The sequence below is a fragment of the Chionomys nivalis genome, chromosome 3 (assembly GCF_950005125.1).
Source record: "Chionomys nivalis chromosome 3, mChiNiv1.1, whole genome shotgun sequence".
Lineage (NCBI taxonomy): Eukaryota > Metazoa > Chordata > Mammalia > Rodentia > Cricetidae > Chionomys > Chionomys nivalis.
In genome coordinates, this window is record NC_080088.1 from 61,105,197 (window position 1) to 61,126,766 (window position 21,570).

Here is a 21,570-nt window from a genome sequence, read left to right on the forward strand (position 1 = left end):
AGACTACCAAGGGCATTGTCAGAAAATGTGTGCACAGCCCAAGTTAAGCGACGGCTTACGTTCCTAAGCTGCTCCCTAGGCTTGGGTGTCGTACCTGTTTCTCCCAAGCCACTGGTAAGTTCTGTTATTCTGTTTTTGTTACAGGGTCTCACACAGCCCAACTACTTACCATGCTTGTTAATGTGTCATCGTCAAGAAGTGGATCAACATTTTCCAATGTTTCTTAAATATTTTTGTTTGTTTTGTTTATAAAGAATATCTTCAGACTGGCCTTGAACTTACTGTAGAGTTAAGGGCGGCTTTGAATTCCTGCTTCTGACTCCACCTCCCAAGTGATAGGATCAGAGATGTGTCATCACATCTACTTACTGTATTCATTAAAAAATATGTGCAAGAATACCACAATTTTAAAATATTATATTACATTTATTTATTTATTATTTATTTGGGGTGAACCACATACACCACAGCAAATGTGTGGTCAGAGGACAACCTATGGAATCACCCCCCACACACACACACACCATGTAGGTCCCAGGGACGGAACAGTGTCAGGCTTGGCTCACAGTAGCTGCTTTAACCCACTCGAGCCAGCTCACCAGCCCCGGAAATAACAAACCTAGTCAATAAACATAATTCTCAATAATTACTTTTTTCAAAAATTTTGTAATTTGGAAGGGGGTATTTATATCAACTTCCCTATAAACAGACATGGCTTCATGCAATTTTTACTGAAATAAACTGCTTCCACTATAAAAGGTAGCCATACTTTGCTAAAACTAAATATCAGAAGAGATATTCTGTAACTTACTAAAGAAATTTAGAAAATATTAAAAATTGTTACATAAGATTCCTCCTCTCCCATCCCTCCTCTCCATGGTGAACAGACTGGACTGTCTTGAAAAGACCACAGTCGTCACACACTTTTCCATCCTGTTCTACAGATTCTGTGTGAAAGCAAAGGAAAAGGCACCTTACAAAAAGTAAAGCCAGCAGGGACAGGACAGTGGCAGTATCATGGAAGCATATGCCCAAGCAGGAGTTCCAAATCACCAAGGAAACTCATTATCATAAGCTTTCAGGGTTCTAGTCAAGAAGGACCAAAATTTCTGGGATTAGTTTCTAGATGACAAAGTATTTTCCCCTTGCTGAACAGACAAGCCCAGTATTAGAAATAGGCTTGAATGATAACCAGTCCAGGGCAGGTTAAAATGTTTGAAATAGAAAAGCAAATCCAGCTATAGTCTTGGCTTTTAAGAGTCCCAGAAAATATCGAAGTGTTTGTCAAATCAGCCAAGCCAGTAACATTTTTATTCATGTTGCAAATGGAGAAATGGGAGAGAATGGGAAAGGCAGTGAGGAAACAGGAGGAGCGATGTAAGGAGGGCTACCAGGATGCCAAAGGCTGCAAAGAAGGAGTCTCGAAAGATCGATGCTTCAGAACCAGACTTGGTGGCACATGCCTTTAATTCCAGCACTCTGGAGGCAGAGGTAAGTGAATCTTTGAGTTCAAGTTCAGTCTGGTCTACAAAACACAAACTGAGTTCCAGGACAGCCAGGGCTATACAGAGAAACCCTGTCTCTGCAAACAAAAACTGACGGTGCACTCCACTGCACTACCCCACATCAGCTGACCTCGGGTAACTCATTCCTTGATCAACATTTGAAAAGCACATAAGCTTATGTCATAGTTTTTGTAAACTTGATACAAACCTAAACATAACTGGTGAGAGGGAATCTCACCTGAGGACCTACCTCCATTAAACTGGCCTGTGGGCACTTCCTTGATTGCTGACTGAGCCTGGAGGGTTTAGCCCACTGTGGGCAGTGCCACCCTTGGGCAGGTGTGGGCTGTATAGAAAGTGGCTGAACAAGCCAGAGGAAACAAGCCAGTAAACATTATTCCTTCATGGTCTCTGCATTGGTTCCTGACTCCAGGTTTCTGCCTTAAGCTACTGGCCTAACCTCCCTGGATTAGGGCCTGTAACCTATAAAGTTCAATAAACTTATTCCTCTCCAAGTCACTTTTGGTTGTGGTGTTTATTACAGCCAACAAAAGCAGAGTAGAACATTAGAGCATAAAGTATTTTTCTTATGTATTCCAAAATAGGCAATCTGATTTGAAGACACAAGTATTTTTCTGTCTTTAAATGTTTTTAAAACATTTAAACTAACTAAAGAAGGGAAATTGATTCCCCTTTTATTAATTCCTGATAGGAAATGTGATGGGGAACTGGCAAGGGGAAAGATAACAGAACAAAGCAGAGTCTTCAGAAGAAACTTCTGGAGCTGGAGATGGCTCAGTGGGTGTTTGCAAGGCAAGCCTGGAATCCTGAGTTCAGACTCCCCAAACCCCACAAAAGCCAGATGCAGCAGTATACTCCTGTAATCCCTGTCCTCCTACGGGAGGGGAACAATAGCCTGGAACACAAAGCACAGCAGCAGAAATAGAAGAGGGCCGCCTAAAAACAAGATGGAACACAAGAAAGCAACTCTGGAAAGTTGTTCTCTAATGTCTAGGTATGTACTGTAGCACACATGTGGAGAGAGAAAGAAAGAGGGAGGGAGGGAAGGTTGGAGGGAGGGAGGAGGAAAGGGGGAGGGAGAAGGGAGGGAGGGAGAGCTCTGAGCAGGAATCCTAGTGACTCTGCCTTGCTGTGATTCCTCTGGAGTTATGTTCTTCTAAGCTGTTTTTGTAACATGAGGACTCTGGCCTTTGCTTTCCATTCCTTTCAGATGTTACTAAGCATACAGAGAAGCTAAGTCATAACTGGCTGAGTGACAGGAAGAAAAACTCAAAAAGCCCAAAGCTGTATTTCTATTTCCTGGCTCATTTTGCTAAGTGATTGCATCTTGGTCTCTAGTGACAGAGCCTGAGCTGTAGTCTGGGCAACATCATTTACTAGACTGTAGAAAGTTAAGGAAGTCCTCAGCTTCTCTTCACGTTCCAGTACATTTCTGATTGACAAAATGGGGATGCTAATACCCCTGCCTTTCAAAACTCATGTGAGGACTAAATGATAGCACCTGATATTTAGTAAATTCTCAATAAACTACTCATCATACTCAAATCCAAAATGCCCCCCCAGCATAGTACAAGCGTTTTCAATCAGTAAGTCTGACTTAGTTGTAATAGTCAATGTAATACACTTTAGAATGACCTGGTTGGTCTGTGAGCGTGTCTGTGGGAGGACTGTCTTAATTATATTAACTGCTGTGGTAAGATCCAGCCTAAAGTGAGGAGCTCCATTCCATGAGGATCCGAGAGAAGAGTGTGAACCAGGATGCACGCACTCGTTCTCTAGCTGCCTTGTCTTGCCTCTGAAGGCTGCAGCCTGGAACTGTAAGCTAGAATAAATGGTTTCCCCTAGGTTGTTCTGTCAGGAGTAAAACTAGGACAGGACAGAGCTACTACATAGAGACTGTGACTAGGGCCTTAAGAGTTCACCGCTGTGAGTATGTCAAGTGACATAAGAATAAACATGTCTCATTTTTCAGATTCCATTCATCCATTCATTCATACACACAGATTTTTAACTTGGCCTCAGTGGCTTTTCTAAGGCTTTCCCTGAGTAACTCAAGAAACCTACAACAGTTAATTGTTATGCTTATTTATATGTCTCTTATCTCCAAAACAAAAGAAAACAGAAGGCCCTTCCATACAGTCTGTGTATACCTAGTACCTGAAAAACATTGGAGGATCAATCACTAGTTGAATGAATAAATCATCAAAATCTAACAAACACATATAATATTTAAGTACTTTCACTTTTTATCTGATGGTTTTATTACTGCATTGAAATTTCAATTTAAGTATTAAGTCACATAAAAATCTGCACACTTTCTTTACTGTATATATGAAAGTGATATACAAAACAGTTATTTTAAAGAGTAGACCATCCACCCAGGCATGATAATACAGCACTCAGGAGGCTGAGGCATAAGGACAGACTTGAGATCCAGGCCATCTTAGACACAGAGCAAGACCCTTTCTCAAAATAAAACTACAAATGCAGACAGACATGCATTCACGAATGCAGACAGACATGCATTCACGAATGCAGCACAGCAGCCTCTTCAGGCTTCTTTCTGGCGGCAACAGAGATGCAGGAAAGTTACTGACAATGAAGGCTGTTTCTATCGGGCAGAGTGTGTCAAAGGATGACCCCAGTTCACAAATTCTGCATGCACTATGAAACTACATCAAAATAACACTGGGGCAGGTACTTAACTGAGTAGTACTCCAGAGAAATCTAAAGAACTTAACCTTTTCACTGTTAGTGTATTTTCATCATCATTCTCAATTCCATTGAAATATAAAACTCTACAGACATACCAACTTTGCGCTGCGCATGCTCTCTCTAGTCCCCCAAAAACTTTTAATCAATTTCAAAGAAACATCTTTTACAATGCTTAGGGATATCAAAGGAGAAAAGCCAACAATCTGCCAAATCAAGTCACTTATAAAACTTGATTTTACATTTATTAAAAAAAATACACTTGCTTTAAAATGAGACTTAAAATTTTAACACGTAAACTAAAAAGTGATCTTCCAAAATACTTGTTTGTAAATCATTAACACTGATGGAGACAGTGGCAGTTGTCACTTTCTTGACATAGTAAGCCATATAAAGGGCAACACACAGTGTTCCAAACCATTCAACTGTCCACAAGCTAATTGGTATGAGTGATAATTTTACTTAGCTCAAGAAACAGTTATTTCAGGAACGTTTTCTCCTTATATGTAATTTATGTTATTATGAAACTATTTCAAAGGAATTCATTGGGACAGAACATTGAAGCCTAGATAACAATAGTGCTTTACCAAGAGAGAAAAGGGGCAGCCGAAATTTATGGTTTTAAGCAAAAAGAATGACTAGGGTGGTAAAGGCCATGAGCCTTATTGGGCACTTTCCCTCCCTCCGTCTGATGTGATGTCAACCATCTTAGGGAGGATACACTCACCGGTATGGATCTTCTCGTGTCTCTGAAGCAGGTACTTCTGAATGAAACGCATGTCACACTGACTACATTGAAACGGTTTTTCGCCTTAAAATAATTTGACATCCATACATTAGTTAATGAATAAAACAACATTTTAAGTCACTACTTCTGAGGATAAGTCTTAGAAGCCCAAATTTTGAAAAATTCTAAAACACCCATAAGATTTAAAAAAAAAAAAAAAACACAAACATTTTTCATTAACAGTTCTATTTTCTCTCAAAAATTTCCTATAGAATTTAAATTTTTACATTCCATAATCATACAAAAATAAAACCTGATTTACAGCCTTCTAATAAAAAAAAGAAAGAATCTAATAAAAAAGAAAATGAACAGTATACACAAGGTAAGAAAGCACTCTCTAGGACACCTCAGGTGTTGGCGTTATCTCCTCTTCCTATCTGAAGTCATGCCTGCCCTGTTCTCCAGGACTGACCATCCCATCCCTCTCTGCCCTTTTACCTATTTTCTTCACAGAGTTCACGAGTGTATAAACACCCTTGAGAGAAACCCATGCTTGGAAACAGTCCCTCTCTGCTGGAGCCCGGCTTCATCTCAGAGTGCTGGTGGTCTGTTCCACCAGGAAGCCTTGCTTCGGTGCTGCAATGCTCCTTGACAACCTCCCACCACACCTTACAAGAGCAGTCTCAAGTCTTAAATGCCTTCCCACCCACTGTGGCCAGACCTTCACAGAGGTGATTCCTGGTGTTCGCTCCACAGCAGAACCTTCCCCACACCCTCTGTCCTCTGAGGGCAGGGCACTCCTAACAGCCTCCTTGCATCTCCTTTGCTTTGGCTTCTGGCCATCACCGCACTGTCCTGGTTCTTCTACTCTCCCTCACTGCCCTCTCCTTTACCCACCAAGTCATCTAACATTTCCAGCAGCTTCTCCAAAGGTGTGGAATCAATCTTCAGTTCTATTTTCAACAATTTCAGAATTTTTAACTTCTACTTTTGTTAGCTATCATTTCTAATATCTGATTTCCTGTGCTGGTCATACACCTGGCACAGAAAGAGGAGGGTGACAGGTTCTTAATACATTCTTAAGCAGTTTCTCTAGTTAAAGAGAGTGTTTTAAGGCAAGTAAGTACCCAATTAAGACTATTAAATGTATATATATATATATATATATATATATATATGTGTGTGTGTGTGTGTGTGTGCTAATTATCTTCTCATTTTAAGTCTTTCTTGCTTTCCTCCTGATAGTCTATCTACAAATTCTGATTGACAATGCCAAGTTAGCTAGGTTCTTAAGACTGGGTGATATTTATAGGAAGATAAAAATAACAATGATAATAATTTTAATGGCCACAAGCCCACTTTTGTTCAATACCTGTATGAATGAAGACATGTCTCTGTAAGTGATAGTTCGTTCTAAAGGCAGCATTGCAGTGCTCACAAACGTGAGATTTAGGGGTTTTCAAACCAAGTGATCCATCCTCATTTATTGTAAGGATCTAGTTTAAAAAAAAAGGCAAAAACAAAAGAAAGTTTTTAAAATGTAAATAAATACTACGTTTTAAAAGGACAGTATAAGCAATGGTCACTGGAGCTTGTAAATTCTTCAGAAATAATCTGGAAAAGATTAGAATAGCAGCACCTTTAATGCAGGAAAGTACGGTGTACTTAGATTGGATAAAGGCAGTATAAACCCTGAAGCACTTGCCACCTCCGTGGTCATGCTGATGGCCACAGAGCCCGAGTGTTCCCATAAGGGGCTGCTAGAATAAGCACAGTTTGATTTTCAATTTCAAATTCTCTGGTATGCAGAGAGAAAAGTCAGGTATCAATCAATTACTAAGAATAACTAAAGCACAGAAAACCAATACAACTTAATTCTTTTTTTTTTTTTTTTTTTTTTTTGCCCACTAAAGAGCAAACATTTTATTAACATTTTTCAGATATTTGTACACACTGGGCCACAAAGTAGAAGTGTTTAGTCCATGGAACCTCCTACAGAAATGTTTTACAGTCACTGACACAGTTCATTTTGGCCTTACCACAAAATATTCAACAAGGCAAGCAGAAGTCTCCTATTACACAAAGCTGATCCCACTTTCAGGAGTCCTTCCCAACATCAATGCGGCACAACTTGCTACTAAGCTTTTAATATGCTCAAGCCGCACAGTTCTTTGCTCACGCTTTCTGATTTCTTAATTCTATATGATTGTAAATAGAGAAATTCTATCTACTTGAATAAAATAAACATCAGGATTTGTTCAACACAAAAGGTTCAGAACCCATAGCATAATTTTTTATACAAAAGGACACTATCTAGAGAGACAGCATCTAGCCATATTATCTATCTAAATATAGTGTCCACGTGTATATATGAATATGTTTATTTGTATATGTTTAATAACTACATATTAAAAAGGATGATGAACTGAGCACATAAAATAATGGATAGACTGTACTGACTTAAAACATTTTTTGAGTCAGGTAAGAGTTTACCTGTTATTATTTTCTTATTTTTTAAAAACGAAAAAATGAAGTTTCTCAGTACTTTGTCTCATCTAGCACCTCTAAGGTACTGTAGAGCTAGCACTGCTGAACATGTCCTAAAACACTCATCAGATAAACGAGTGGGAAGACAGGAGAAAAGAAACCAGCTTAACCATCCTGAATATCTTGCAATTAAGAACACTGTGAGTATGGGCTGGACAGTTACCAAGAAAAGCTCACCTTCAATCTCGTGAATTCTACCTTACCAACAACTAACTCAGCGTGAGCATTTTATCCGTTAGACACACAGCAGAGTGATAAGAAAAAGCAATTTTTTTTCATCATTACCGAGGAGAGAGGAAAGTGGCAGAATATGATGTGAAAAAGCATAGAAAACTAAAAGAGAGTGTCAGATGTCATGGAGATGAGGAGCCTGAAGCAGGAGGACAGAGAGTCCAAGGGCTACATAGCAAGAACTTGAGGCCGAAAAGAGGGAAAGACAGGACCAGATCAGGAGGCATGAGCCAGAGCTGGGAGGTGAAAGCCTACAGAAAGTAAGCTAAGACTGGTGGCGCACTAACCAGCACTCAAATGCCGATGCGAGTGGATCTCTCTGAGTCCAGGGCCAACCTGGTCTTCACAGAGAGTTCCAGAACATCCAGGGCTATGTAGAGGGACCCGTGTTACAACTCAACACTTCACCTCTAAACACGGGAGGGAGGCAGGCAGGCAACAGATTGTCTAACATAGGAAAGAGAGATCTGGACAGCATCTTAAGAAAATACAAAGGACTGTGGATACTGCTTAGGGCCTACAAACACAACTATGATCCCTTCTTCAGCCTAGAAAAGAGAAGTAGTAAAGGAAAAAATGACTTTAATCTTTGAAGTATCTTTTTACTTTAAATTCAGGGAGACAGTTCAGCCTATAGTACATGCAAATCAATGATAATCAATATGCAAATTATAAGGATATTTGGGTTCTGGGCAAATTGCCAACATGGTCAACAATGCTTCAAGTCTATGCACCCAACACACAGAAGGGACACATTTGGCAGGAGATTGGAAGTGGATGTCACAGCTTCCTGAACAGACAGTGAGAATAAAAGTCTGATTTCTGGCCAGTCAGGTTTCAATTTTTTTTCAGTTCCTCTAAGTCACATAATAATAATGTAAATTAACGTTGTACAAAAAGAAAATACACAAACCCTCTTAAAATAGGATTCAAATATGCAAAAAAAAATGATGCTAAGTATTACATATAATAAATAAGATGATAATACCAGGCTTTCTGCTTTTCACACAGGTTGATAAAAATAAGATCTGAGTGCCAAAAGCCATGGCAGTTCAATGGCTTTCTACAGCATAGCAACGGGGAGAAAAGGTCTTGTAGGCATAGCTCTGGCCTATGCTGCATTCTGAGAAGCGGATATAACCCTTTATGGACAGTTAGGAGTTCTAGGTAATTATTTTCAGCACTGGAAGTCATCATGCTATCTTCATTCAAGTCTTAATTCAAGGTAGAATTATATAGATGAAACACACACCACTACTATTATGGCAAACACACTAAAACCAATCCATCATATTTATAAGTTCAAGTGCAAATATCAAATTCTCAGACATTTTAAATTTTCTTTTCCTTTGTGAGGCCAATGTAACACATATTTTTGTTTACAGGGTTAGAGTAAAATCCACCTTGCCACAAACAAGCATCAATGGCTTTTCCTATTTGCAATCTGTTTGAAATGTATCCACACAAACTTGCCTGTTTCATTCACTGCTATAATCCCAATATCCAAACGTGGAGTTTGGGGCACAGTGGATTCTGCACCTATCACTGACACAGTTAGCTGTCTGCTACCCATACCAAATAGCCCTCACAACTTAATACTTCATTCTTTAAACAAAAACAAACAAAACAAAAAGTTTTCTAAAAATGTACTTGTCCATGTAGTGGCCTTCAGATCATCCACTGACTAGGTACTATAGAAGGGAGAGCATTCCAAGACAAAGTACAGGCATGGAAGGAACAGCACACTAATTCTGCCAAACTGTCTTCCTCAGTATACACTTGACTTATCCTTTTTATAAAGCTTTTATTTATTTATGTATTTTATGAATGAGTGCTCTATCTGCATGTATGCATGCATGCCAGAAGAGGGCATCAGACCCCATTATGGATGGCTGTGAGCTGCGTGTGGTTGCTGGGAACTGAACTCAGGTTCTCCACAGTTAATGCTCCTAACTGCTATGCCATCTCTCTAGCCGATTTGGCTTATTCTTGTTTACACCATTTCAGGATCTTTTTAAGTTTTGTGATCCAATGATTTGAGACATTTACCCTAAAGATTAGCTGTCTTGCTTGTTATTAGTGGCAAAAAATATTTTTGCTTTGCTTTCCCGCCACTCGACATATGATCACCATGACAGCAGAAGAAGCTGGAGGTTAGTTAATGTTTTAATTCCTAGGACATAGGAAACAGCAGTTTTTAGTTTTGGTTAGGGATTCTGTTTTGCTGGCAAGCATGTTCAGAGTCCAGCGTCCCAAGCTTGGAATTACAGGTGTGCTCCTTCAAGCTCGACTCTCAGAGCAGCAGCTTGAGCTTCCTCCTATCACCACTACTTCAGCACAATCAGTGTATTACACAGACTGAGCAAGTCAGGCTCTCCTCTTACCAAGAGAACAAATTAGCAGTAACCTAAACATCCACCAACTCTTGTGAGTTTCATATTTGTCTAACAGAGTTAAAGTAAGATTTTACAGAAAAAAAAAATACTATTTGGTATCTTATGAAATTTCCTAGCTATTCTGTGTCCCTAATCTCATGGTTCACCATTTATTTTTATTTTGAGACAAATTTATTTCTAGCTAGAACCACATATACTTATTTATATATTTATTACATACACGCACATGGAGAGTGGGAGGGGCCTTAGGAGTGAGGAGGGCTCTCTTAGTAATACACCACTTTTTAACCAAGCAAAGGTCTAAACTCTGCTTATTCAATTGAGAGACTTCACTCCGGGATCAATCACACTCCTCCATGAGAAAAGGTTCTTCTCAAAAGACAAACATGGCTTTTCACATTGTATGTGCATACCACTAAAATTATCCATTCATATTTTATCTAATGACTATGGACTTTATGGCACCTTTCAACATTAACTGACATCAGTGTTTAAGCCATTCAAACCCTAGAGAACTTAGAGATGATCTAAACCAATGGTTCTCCACTTGTGGGTCACAACTCCTTTGGGGTAGAAAGACCCTTTTGCAGGGGTTGCATATCAGATATCCTGCATATTAGAAATTTGCATTACAATCATAACAGCAGCAAAATTACAGTTTTGAAGTAGCAAGGAAATTTTATAGTTGGAGGTCACCACAACATGAGGAACTGTATTAAGGGGTCACAGCATTAGAAAAGTTGAGAACCACTGATTTAAACCCTCACCAATTATGAGAGGTTTACTTACAACTGAGGGTGTGAAAGAGACTTTCAAGATTTTCTTCCTGCCACGCGGTGGTGGCGCACGCCTTTAAGCCCAGCACTCAGGAGGCAGAGGTAGGTGGATCTCTGAGTTCAAGGCTAGCCTGGTCTACAGAGTGAGTACCAGGGCTACACCAAGAAGCCCTGTCTTGAAACCCCCTGCCAAAAAGAATTTTCTTCCTTCTCTGAAACAATGGCGGAGTAAAAGTCATCTGATTACGCTGGTCAGAGCCAGTCCTCACATTCAGTCTCCTTCTTCAGGATTTTACTGTCTCGATACCACATTTTACTTATTAGCAACTTTTATTTTCAAATAGTAAGCTTTACCAGTGTCAGAATATGAAACTCACTATGTCATAAGAATGGTCTTTGACTCATATTCGTCATACTGGCCTTGAGGGTTTAAAAGACTTGTATATGGGGGGATGTTAGTTTGCTCCGTCTACCATATGGGTCCTGACAGTCACCCCCGAGTGCAAACAAGCAGGTGATAGCCTCTAAAAGATGGCCTCTTCTCACTATCAGAATCTTCTTAATGGTTCACCTCTAAGAAAAACAATTTCTCCACAATGTAGTCACTCTTTGGGGAAAAGCAGATTAATGGATTCCTAGTATGCTACTTTTCTAATTTTCTTCCTTCATTTTCTTATTAGCATTATGTTTGCTTTCCTATTTTCATTTCTAGTCTCAGTCAATCTTCAAAGATAGTTCTTCCAAAAACCAACGGGACATGGAAAAGAGAGTGTGACAAATGTCTAACACATCCATTCTGCTTCTTTTAAAGTATTTTTTTCAGATGGATTTAATCCCAGAACTTGGGAGGCAGAGGCAGGTGGATCTTTGTGCGTTCAAGGCCAGCCTGGTTTACAGAGTGAGTTCTAGGACAGCTAGAACTACACAGAGAAACCCTGTCTCAAAAAAACAAAATAATAATAATAAATACTTTTTTCTCATTAACTCTCTTCCCGGACCAATGGTATACACTAAACTGCTTGGAGATGACCATATGGTTCATAATCCATGTATGTAACATGCCATCCTTCAGGAGTTCAGCATCGCTCTAAACAATCAGTTCCTACTCAGACCTCCTAAAGGGCTCTAAAAACAACCCACTTCCTTTTCTTAGCTCTTGTCAAGAGACTGAGCACTCAAATTATTTGTTAAATGAAAAGGAGAAATACAACAAAATGGATGTAATTAAAATCATGCTGCTTTTCTTAGTTGATTACTAAAGGGTTTGAAAAGCCTAGCAATTGTATATACTATCTGATTACAAGAACATTAATTTTTATTAAAACACTTCACAGAATTCATGAAAGTTAAGGAAATAATAACAAAATTCTTTTGAGCTGGAAAACGTCTCATAAAGGTAATAAAAGTCAATGGCAATACTTCATTTATCAAGATTTAAGAATCTTCAGCTTACACGTACATCATAATCACATAACATTCTTTTCATGTATATATACATACCTCCCCACTCCTGCCACCCCTCCCTGCAAGTAACAATCTTCACAGATGGAGCCTAGATGTCTGTACCTGGAAAATGTACCACAGTCAAGCAACAGAGCCTGGGAGGTGGGGTGTTCAACCACTGACACAATACACTGAGACTGGGTTACACTGACAGATTCCACAGGCTTCTAACAACTCTAGCTATCTGTAATACAGAACAATGGCAGATTTAAAGGGGCAAAACAAAGTGATGCTGAGTAGCCCACAGATTCAGCAATGTAACAATGAGCAGCCTGTCCTTAAGGAATGAGACAGTGAAGCAAGCAGAGGCACTTCCAAAGTTCAATGCTCAAGTCTCCACCGTGAGGGGAAGAACAGTCTCCTCACACAGCGCTTTCACTATATAGGTGACTTCAAAGGTTTATTTACATCAGCACTGAGACACCAGAGGGTGACTTTTGATTAAATAAAATATTTGTGGTTGGGGCATAGTAGGTACTTCAGCAGTAAGTAGGGCACCTATCTGGCATGCATGAGGCTCTGGGTTCTAACCCAATCTACTTCAATCAAAGCAGCTCTTTACACCCTCACCCAAAAGAGAACCTGACATTTGAGAGAGAAAGTGACTACAGTTCCCTCTGTTTTCATAAACAGATTATTTCACAATGGAGAAAATCCTTTAACCTAGATACTAGTCCTCAACCCAGTTACAAAGCACTTCATCTACTTTAAGATGACAAAGGTTCACAACGTAACTACTGCTTGCTGTCTGCAGCAGCTGATGATGGCGGAGCAATGTGCCACCACCACAGCTAACCTGATGGGAGCTCTGATCTGTTCACCAGATCCCATCTGACACAATGACAGCATAGGCTACAGATACTGGTGATGGGCAGACCAAGCTTTGGAAAAGGTTATGAAGGAGACTAGCCCTTTAAAGATAATGAATTCTACTTTTCACACCATCTACTACATATTATTTCTAAACATTCACCCTCTGACAACTTTTCCCAAAGTCATAAACACTTTCTTAGCACACATGACATCTTGAACTTTGAAAAATTTAAAAATTGTAAAGAACTTCAATCAATGCATTGATTTATAAACTATAAACCCAAGATAAACTTGTCTGTCTTCATGTGAAAATGGCAGAATAAGTTACTTACATAAAATATCTGAACTATGGCACTAACACACTTTTGAAGAGATAGGAAAAAACTAGGTTTGCACTTCAAAGTTCTAACACGTCAGACACAAAGAAATCGCTCATCTGGAAAACTGCAGATCAATGTCAAAAGTAGCCACACAGTTCTCTGTCCACTACATGTAACATGTAAGAACAATTTTTGTTTGTTTGTTTGTTTGTTTTTTGTCCTTTTTTAAGACAGGGTCTCTACATAGTTCTAGCTGTCCTGGAACTCACTCTGTAGACCAGGCTGGCCTCAAACTTACAGAGATCCTCCTGTCTCTGCCTCCCAAGTGCTGGGATTAGAAGCATATGACACCACTCTCTGCTGTGAAGAATTTTTTTTTTTGAAACAAGTTGTTCGTGTGTGTATGTGTATCCCTGGCTGTCCTCGAACTCAGAGATCTGCCTGTCTCTACGTCCTGAGTGATGGGATTAAATGTGTGCGCCACCACCGCTCAGCTGTTGTGAACAATTTTAAAGTAATGATTTTTGTTATTCTCACTTCTATCTGCTCTGTACTATTTACAGTACTTCACTGTTCTGAGACCTCCCTAAAGGGTCCGCCCTGAAATGTTGTCCTGAGTATAGTGCACTTAGAACAGGTTGTCTCTCATCTGGCTACTACACTGATCAGGACAAAGTATCTTGGTGGTGCTTTTAGAAATCGTCAAAAAACTGACTTAGACGAACAAAACTCTGCACATACAATGTGCTTTGAGAGGTGCCTCAGCAGGTCCACGAGCATAACCCAGAAGTAGAGCACCGTCCACACAGACCCGGCACAGGGTGTGAGTCTCAGCGCTCTCCTCGCACCTACTAGGCAGCATACCACAAAGGTTCTGCGTGACCCTCTACTGGACAGTAATGATCTGGAGGTCCGTGAGAACCTCAGAAGGCATTAAACTGGGACTGCTGGAGGTTAAGTGGTTAAAAGCTTGCACCATTCTTGCAGAGGGCCTGGGTTTGACCGCCAGTTGTGAGCAGGGAGCTTACAAAGCAACCACTCCTCTGGGAAACTGCAAATCAATTAGCCACGCTTTTTTTTGCCCACTATATGTAACAAGCAGGCAGCTCACAACTACCTGTAACTCAAGTGGCAGGAAATCTAATATCCTTTGGTGCTGGGGAGATGGCTTAGAGGTTAAGAGCACTGGCTGTTCTTCAGGGGTCCTGAGTTCAATTCCCAGCAACCACATGATGGCTCACAACCAATCACCTATAGTGGGATCTGATGCCCTCTTCTGGCATACAGTCACATATGTAGATGAAATACTCATATACATAAAATAAATATCTTTAATAAAAAAGAAATCTAATACCCTTTTCTGTCTTCCAAGAGTAACAGCATTCATAAGCAAGCAAGCACACACAATCAAAAAATAACTGCCAAGTGTGGTAGTGCACGCCTTTAATCCCAGCACTCGGGAGGCAGAGGCAGGTGGATCTCCGAGTTTGAGGCCAGTCTGGACTAGAAAGTAGCCAAGGTTGTTACAGAAAACCCTATCTCAAAAAACCACATCTCAAAAAAACCACAATAATAATAATAATAACAATAACCACAACAACAATAACAACAACAGGCTGAGGAGATGGTTCAGTAGTTCACAACACTTGTTGCTCTTGCAAAGAACCTGGATTTGGTTCCCAGCACCCACACGGCTCACAGTCATCCATAACTCCAGTCCCAGGAGAGGATCCAATACAGATACCAGGCATGTATGTAATGCATATACATACACTGAGGCAAAATACTCCTAAAAATAAAATAGATCAAAATTTTATAAAATTAAAACAATGAAAGTAAATCCTTTAAAAAAAAAAAAAAAGAATTAAACTACAGACTAGCACCAGAAAAACATGGTAATAAAATATCTAGGAAAATATATAACTTAGCACATATATAGACTTAAAATCTTGAAACAGAGGTAAGAGTCTTCCAGAGGACCCAGATTCAGTTCTTAATGCTCACAAGGTGGCTCATAATCACCTGTAACTACAGGTCCACAGCATCTCTAAAGCCTTTTTCTGGCTTCTGCAGGCACCAAGCATTCATGTGATGTATAGACATACATGCAAGCAAAACACTCATATCTACACAATAAAAAATGAACACAATAAAAAATAAATAAATCTTCAATTCTTAAAAGATCCCCATATGTAAGCAGGTGAGCACAAAGTAGAACAATCAACTATTATTGCAGTTTTAGAAGTTAACTTTTCACAAACCCTGAAATTACTGAGGAATTTGATTTGTTGATGTAAAGAACAATAATAATAAAAACAAATCACAATCACTGAGAAAAACAAGAAAGGGGATCAGGGAGAAAAAGGATTCCATAAAGTGAAACACAAAATGTCAAACAAATAAGAAATATGAATTCAGTATGACCCAAAATAAAGAAGTATGATTCCAACACAGAGTGACTTCATGGTAAGCTACAGAGGCCAAGTCTGACTGACCCCCCCCCCGCCCCCGCCCCGTGCTCTCAGGAGTGCAGGCAGCACCAGTCACATCCACCCGGGGGAGATATAACTTGAACAACAGTGGTGGAAATCAAGCATATACCCTCTGATTCTAAAACACAATGATAAATGTACAGCACTGGCTCAAAATGGAGATAAAAAAAAATACAACAACACAGCAATGCTCAAGAAAACATGACCTTGTCAAAGTAAGACAGTACATAGCTAAGAAAAATGTTTACAAAACTTTATAAAGCTGGAATATAGCTCAATGGTATAAATCTTGCCCAGGATGAACAAGGACGTGTGTGTGTGTGTGTGTGTGTGTGTGTGAGAGAGAGAGAGAAAGAGAGAGAGAGAGAGAGAGAGAGAGAGAGATCCTAGCACCATAAAAACAAAAGACTACAGTTGTTAACTTTTAGTACAAAAATAGGTTAAACAGACTGTACAGTTGAAAATCAGAAAATTACATTTACACAAATCCATTAAATTTTGAAAACAGAACTATGGCAGAGAATCAAAATCTGTTAGAAATAGAACTTGAGGGGCTGGAGAGATGACTCAGAGGTTAAGAGCACTGACTGATCTTCCAGAAGTCCTGAGTTCAATTCCCAGCAACCACATGGTGGCTCACAACCATCTGTGATGAGATCTGATGCCCTCTTCTGGTGTGCAGGCATACACACAAACTGAACACTGTATACTAAATAAATAAAATCTTTAAAAAAAAAAAAAAGAAAGAAAGAAAACTCAATTATTTTATACTGTAATTTTTAAACTTTGATACAATACGCATGTGTTCTATATCCCTAAGACAGCAGCAAGGAGTGTACTAACAATGAGAAATGAGAGGAGCAGGAAGCAGTTCCCATCTCCATGGTGTAAACATCCCCACCATGGTTAATGCTAATAGCTACAATGCCATTATCAACTGGCTCACAAAACCACTAAACTTTAGCAATCTGCTCTTGCAACCCAGTACTGTATATAATTGTACACAATAATGATTATGATTTTAAATAAAAATACAGTAAGTAGCCATCAAAAAGATCCTGCTACTGAATCAGGATTGTAATTCATGCTAGTAATCAGGAGGTAGAGGTAGGAAGATTCCAAGTTCAAAGTCAGCTTAGTCCAGGTCATATTGAGACCCTGCTTGAAAAAAAATCATATTATAACATGATATTTAAATGGGGAACTAATGATGTAGCTCAGGATGCAAAGCATTTGTGCAGCATGCATCAAACCCTGGGTTCAGTACCCAGCACTGTCTAACACTATGCATGGTGACACACTCCTATGTAATCCTAGCACTTAAGAGGTAGAGGCAGGAGAATCAGAAACACAAAGTCATTCTTGGCTATAAATTAAGTTCAAGGCTAGCTTTGGATACATAAGATCCTGTTTTTAAAAAGGGGATGGAGGAGTCGCTTCTTTACTCCACAGGGTAAAAGCATGGGAGAAGTACTATGAAGATGAATGGCCAATACTACATACTAGGGAACATCAAGACATTGCCACTGCAAGAGAAAAAAAAACAGAAAAGCAGACCAACTCCTAAAAGCATTTATTACCAACCCATTCCTTGAGCCACAAAATATTAAGGGTTCATTTAGCCTCCCCCTTCAGACCCTTTGATACAGATAAAATAGGTCTCTGCCCTCAGGAAGCGTACATTCTATTAAAGGTGTCTCTGATGAATAATCAATGTAAACTTTCACAAAACATTAACACTTGTATTAAATTATGAACAAGTCAGAACCTATATGTCGTGTTAGTTTTTAAATACAAGGGAGATATGGAAACACAGAAATTCACTTACAGAAAAAAAAGGGATACGGGTGGGAGAAAGAGAAATTAAAAGTTGTGGCCCACCACATCTACACAGATACATACGTATCTCTCTTCTCTATCCCTCCTGCGGAAGCTGGGATAGCACACCAATTATACTAAACGATGTTAAGACTTCTGCATCTGGCTTAAAGTCCAAATAGGTTCCTGCCCACAAGATAATCCAACAGTTTAAAATTAAAAGGTTAGTGACCACACCTTAACACATTCTCTTACTTTTGCAGGAGAGCGTTGTTTCCGCTTCTTCTTTTTCTGTAAGTCTACTGGCTCTCTGACTTGTTTTTTGTCTCTCATCAGTTGCTCAGATACATCAGTAAAAGTAATTTCCTGCTTTACACTTATCTGTTTAAAAAAAACAAAGCTGATTTTAGAAATGCATAAAGTCCAGTGTGCATTGTGCAGAAGTACAGCTTCTAACAAAATAACCTGGGGGGGGGTATTTTGGGGGATGCTAGGGACATCACCCACAGGGCAGACAGAATTAAACTTGAGGATGGGTTCCAAGTAGGCTCTGCCTACTCATTCTATACTTCTTAAATTGTTTGATTTTAGTCAAAAATGTTTACTGCTATTAACTCCTTGTCATCTGTCCCTTCTCCCTACACACGGGAACCAAATCAAACCAACCAGGACAAAGTCCACTCTGCTAGAGTCCACAATGTTAGAGAAAAACTGTTCAGAGACAAGGGGTGTGGGGTGGGTATCAGAACTGAAATGGTACGGTAACACATGCCATAGTTCCAACACTTGGGAGGCTAAAGGGAAGGAATCATGAGGTTGAGGCACACCAGGCTACACAGCAAAACGTTGTCTTAAAATCAGTAACAAAACCAAAGTCACTTGGGTTAACCCTTTTAAATGTAACTACAGCCAGGAAGTTATGCATGGTTACCTGACACTAAATTCCTTTCACTAAATTCATACTCATGCTTGTAACAAGTGTGGCTCCCCATAGAAATGACTCTCTACAGTGGCACTCCTATTTTCAGACATAAACACCCTGTTCTGTTTACCTATATGTTCTGTCATTAGGGTCTGCTCTTTCATCATACTGCTTATCATTCGCCCAGGCAACCTGCAGGATTAGATTAGCTGATGTCCTAGTTATCTCAAGATCAAGGGTATCCATACACAAGGGAGGACTGCAGCAGGCACTCTGAAACCACCTTTGCCAAAATGTGCCAACTCCTCATTTGGGCTTCGAAGTGACTAAATTCAGTATAAAAGCCTGGCTTCTCTCTACGCCAATTTTGTTTGTCACCTTTACTTCTGGAGGATCTGTGTAATCTGTCTCATCTCCTGAACAGTCGATGGCATAGATAAATCATTGTCCTTAACCCTTTCTTCTGTGTCACCGTAGATACCCAGGACAGCATATCCTCAGAGGACAGAGTCCCCTGGAGCTCAAGTAATCCTATCCTCATAACCACCCCATCCCTGTAAGCAAGAGACTTCTTCAAGACCAAGTAGAGCTAAAATGATGATGGGAGAACCGTACCATGACAGGACTGCTGATCTTTAATTTCCTACACAGGATTCCTCTAACTCTAAAGTTCTGGGCAGTGCTCAAAACACGAGGTTAGCTTTGGACCTCTGTATATCTTTCTACTCAGGGTGTGCACACTGAATAAAACCTCCCTACTTTCTGCTTGTCATGCTTAAATAAAAAAGTCTTTTGTGACCACCTACCCCCAAACTGTATTCCCATCTTTTGTTGAACCTACATAGTGACTGTATGCATATGTGCACCAAACTATGTAGAGTGCTGAAGAACTGACAGTCTGCTGAGAAACAAAACCAGAGCATATGAAGCTGAGAGACGTCACTGAACCAGAGGACAAAAAGAGATGAATGAGGTCTTTGACAGGGATGTTTGTAAGACCTAACAGAGTACAGTGGAGGTCAGTGACTCCAACTTCACTATCACACTAAGGAACTAACACGGAGGTCACAACACAAGAAAGGTTAGGTTCCAACAAGTCAATACAACATCAGGAACTTATGTCTACATTTACATCTTGATGCCTTTTTTTTTTTAAGAAAACAGTATAAAATTCTAAAAACTGATCATATCAAAAGAAAACTAAATCAAATAATGAAAACAATGTTTTTATGCTCAACATTTTTTTGTTTCCCCTTCCTATGCTCAACATTTTTACGGACTAGTAGCCACTTTCTTCCTAGCCTTTTCAACAAATCATTACCAAATATGTAATTATGAAATTGTATATAGTTTTACCCAAGAAATAATGCTTACTATATAATAATTAGAAAACCAGAGACCAGGAGATATAGTAATGTCGACACTATTGTCCTGTCTTCAAATCTTGTCTCTAACACACACTGGCAGAGTCCACTCTCATCAGACCGAGGATGCTCAGTCAACCCCCTCTTCACCACAACCTTTTAAATTTCTCCTTAAAATGAAAACAAATTTTCTGAAATTATGCTGTAAAATACAACAAAAGTCTCTGAAAATCATCCAAGTAAACAAAAGATGCTAATGATTTAAGTGTTCTGACAACACAAGGTAGCTCTCACTGCCTATGAGACCATTCAAACGCTGGCCCCAAGAAAATGCTATTTATTTCCCCAGAAATCTCATACCAGGGAAGGGGACAGCCAAAGCCCAAAGTGCCAGTGGCAGGGGAAAGATGGTTTCCTGGGAAAGGGACTTCACACAATTTTGACAAAAGGCCAGAGCACCTCAGACTCCGCCCAGGCAAGGATACACCGTGACCATGACTGCCTTGTCATGCCGTTACGCTCTTGTTCTCTGTTCAAACCTAAACTGCTGTAAGAACCCCAACGGATCCTCCTCTTACTGTGAGGATAACAGCAACTTTCCCTTCTGGGCTTTTCACTGCTACTTCTCTGCTAGCTGGTGTTCCCTGTCGTTTGAGTTTAGTCACGTCATCCATTCCCCTTAAAGCATCCCCGTGGCTACCTCAAAGCCTGAATTTCGGTATAGAAATATCAGTGTGACTGACTCCAAAACCCAGTAATCAAACCCAAACGTGTCACCACCTAAAACTCTGAACTCTCTGCTCTTATCATGGTCCGAGTCCCCCAAGTCCTACGCACCCTACTAATTGCCCTCCCTTCCAAGTGGTTCTGTTAGTCTCAAATGTAGCTTTTATTCTTACAAGCTTGAACATAAATAATCTAATTCAAGTTCAAAGTACAAAATGACATTTTTTTCCTAAGACTTATTTCAATTATCTATTAGTATGTCTTACTATTTAAAGATGCCATGTACACACAAAACACTTTTTGTTGTAATTTCCTCTATTTTGTACTCATCTGCTTGCTACTAAGTGCCTGTTTGGTGCCAAATTCAGCAAAGTTTAAAGAATAAAACAAAAACTTACTGAGCTCTTATGTGTGAAGTGCCCACTCTAGATATGAAAAACACATTCTTATATGAAATCTCCTTTTCCCAAGTCTTTAAATGTACAAATGGCATAGTTCTGGCACATAACAGAAAACTAATACTTCAAGACAGCACGTCATTCTCTAACTAAATGAATGAATGAAATGGTACAAGGAAAAACAGCAAAGAGAGAATTAGAAAAAGATGACAACTTGACAAGTTTCGTGAATGAAACAAGAGACTTAATTAGATTTACACCTCTGTCAGTATTTATTCCTTCTAATTTTTACTTCACAA

The 21,570-nt window shown here is 39.5% G+C and overlaps 1 protein-coding gene across 4 annotated transcripts in view; it reads right to left on the reverse strand.

Annotated features, from left to right (window-relative positions):
- The window catches only part of Znf148 (zinc finger protein 148), a 121,600-nt gene that overhangs the window by 27,279 nt on the left and 72,751 nt on the right, over positions 1-21,570 (reverse strand). For all 4 annotated transcript variants that reach the window (XM_057764006.1, XM_057764003.1, XM_057764004.1 and 1 more), the window contains 3 exons: positions 18,117-18,242; positions 6,338-6,461; positions 4,966-5,049 (listed from right to left, as the gene is read on the reverse strand). In XM_057764006.1, the coding sequence (XP_057619989.1) occupies positions 4,966-5,049; positions 6,338-6,461; positions 18,117-18,242 (334 nt within the window). The remainder of the gene's footprint in view (positions 1-4,965; positions 5,050-6,337; positions 6,462-18,116; positions 18,243-21,570) is intronic.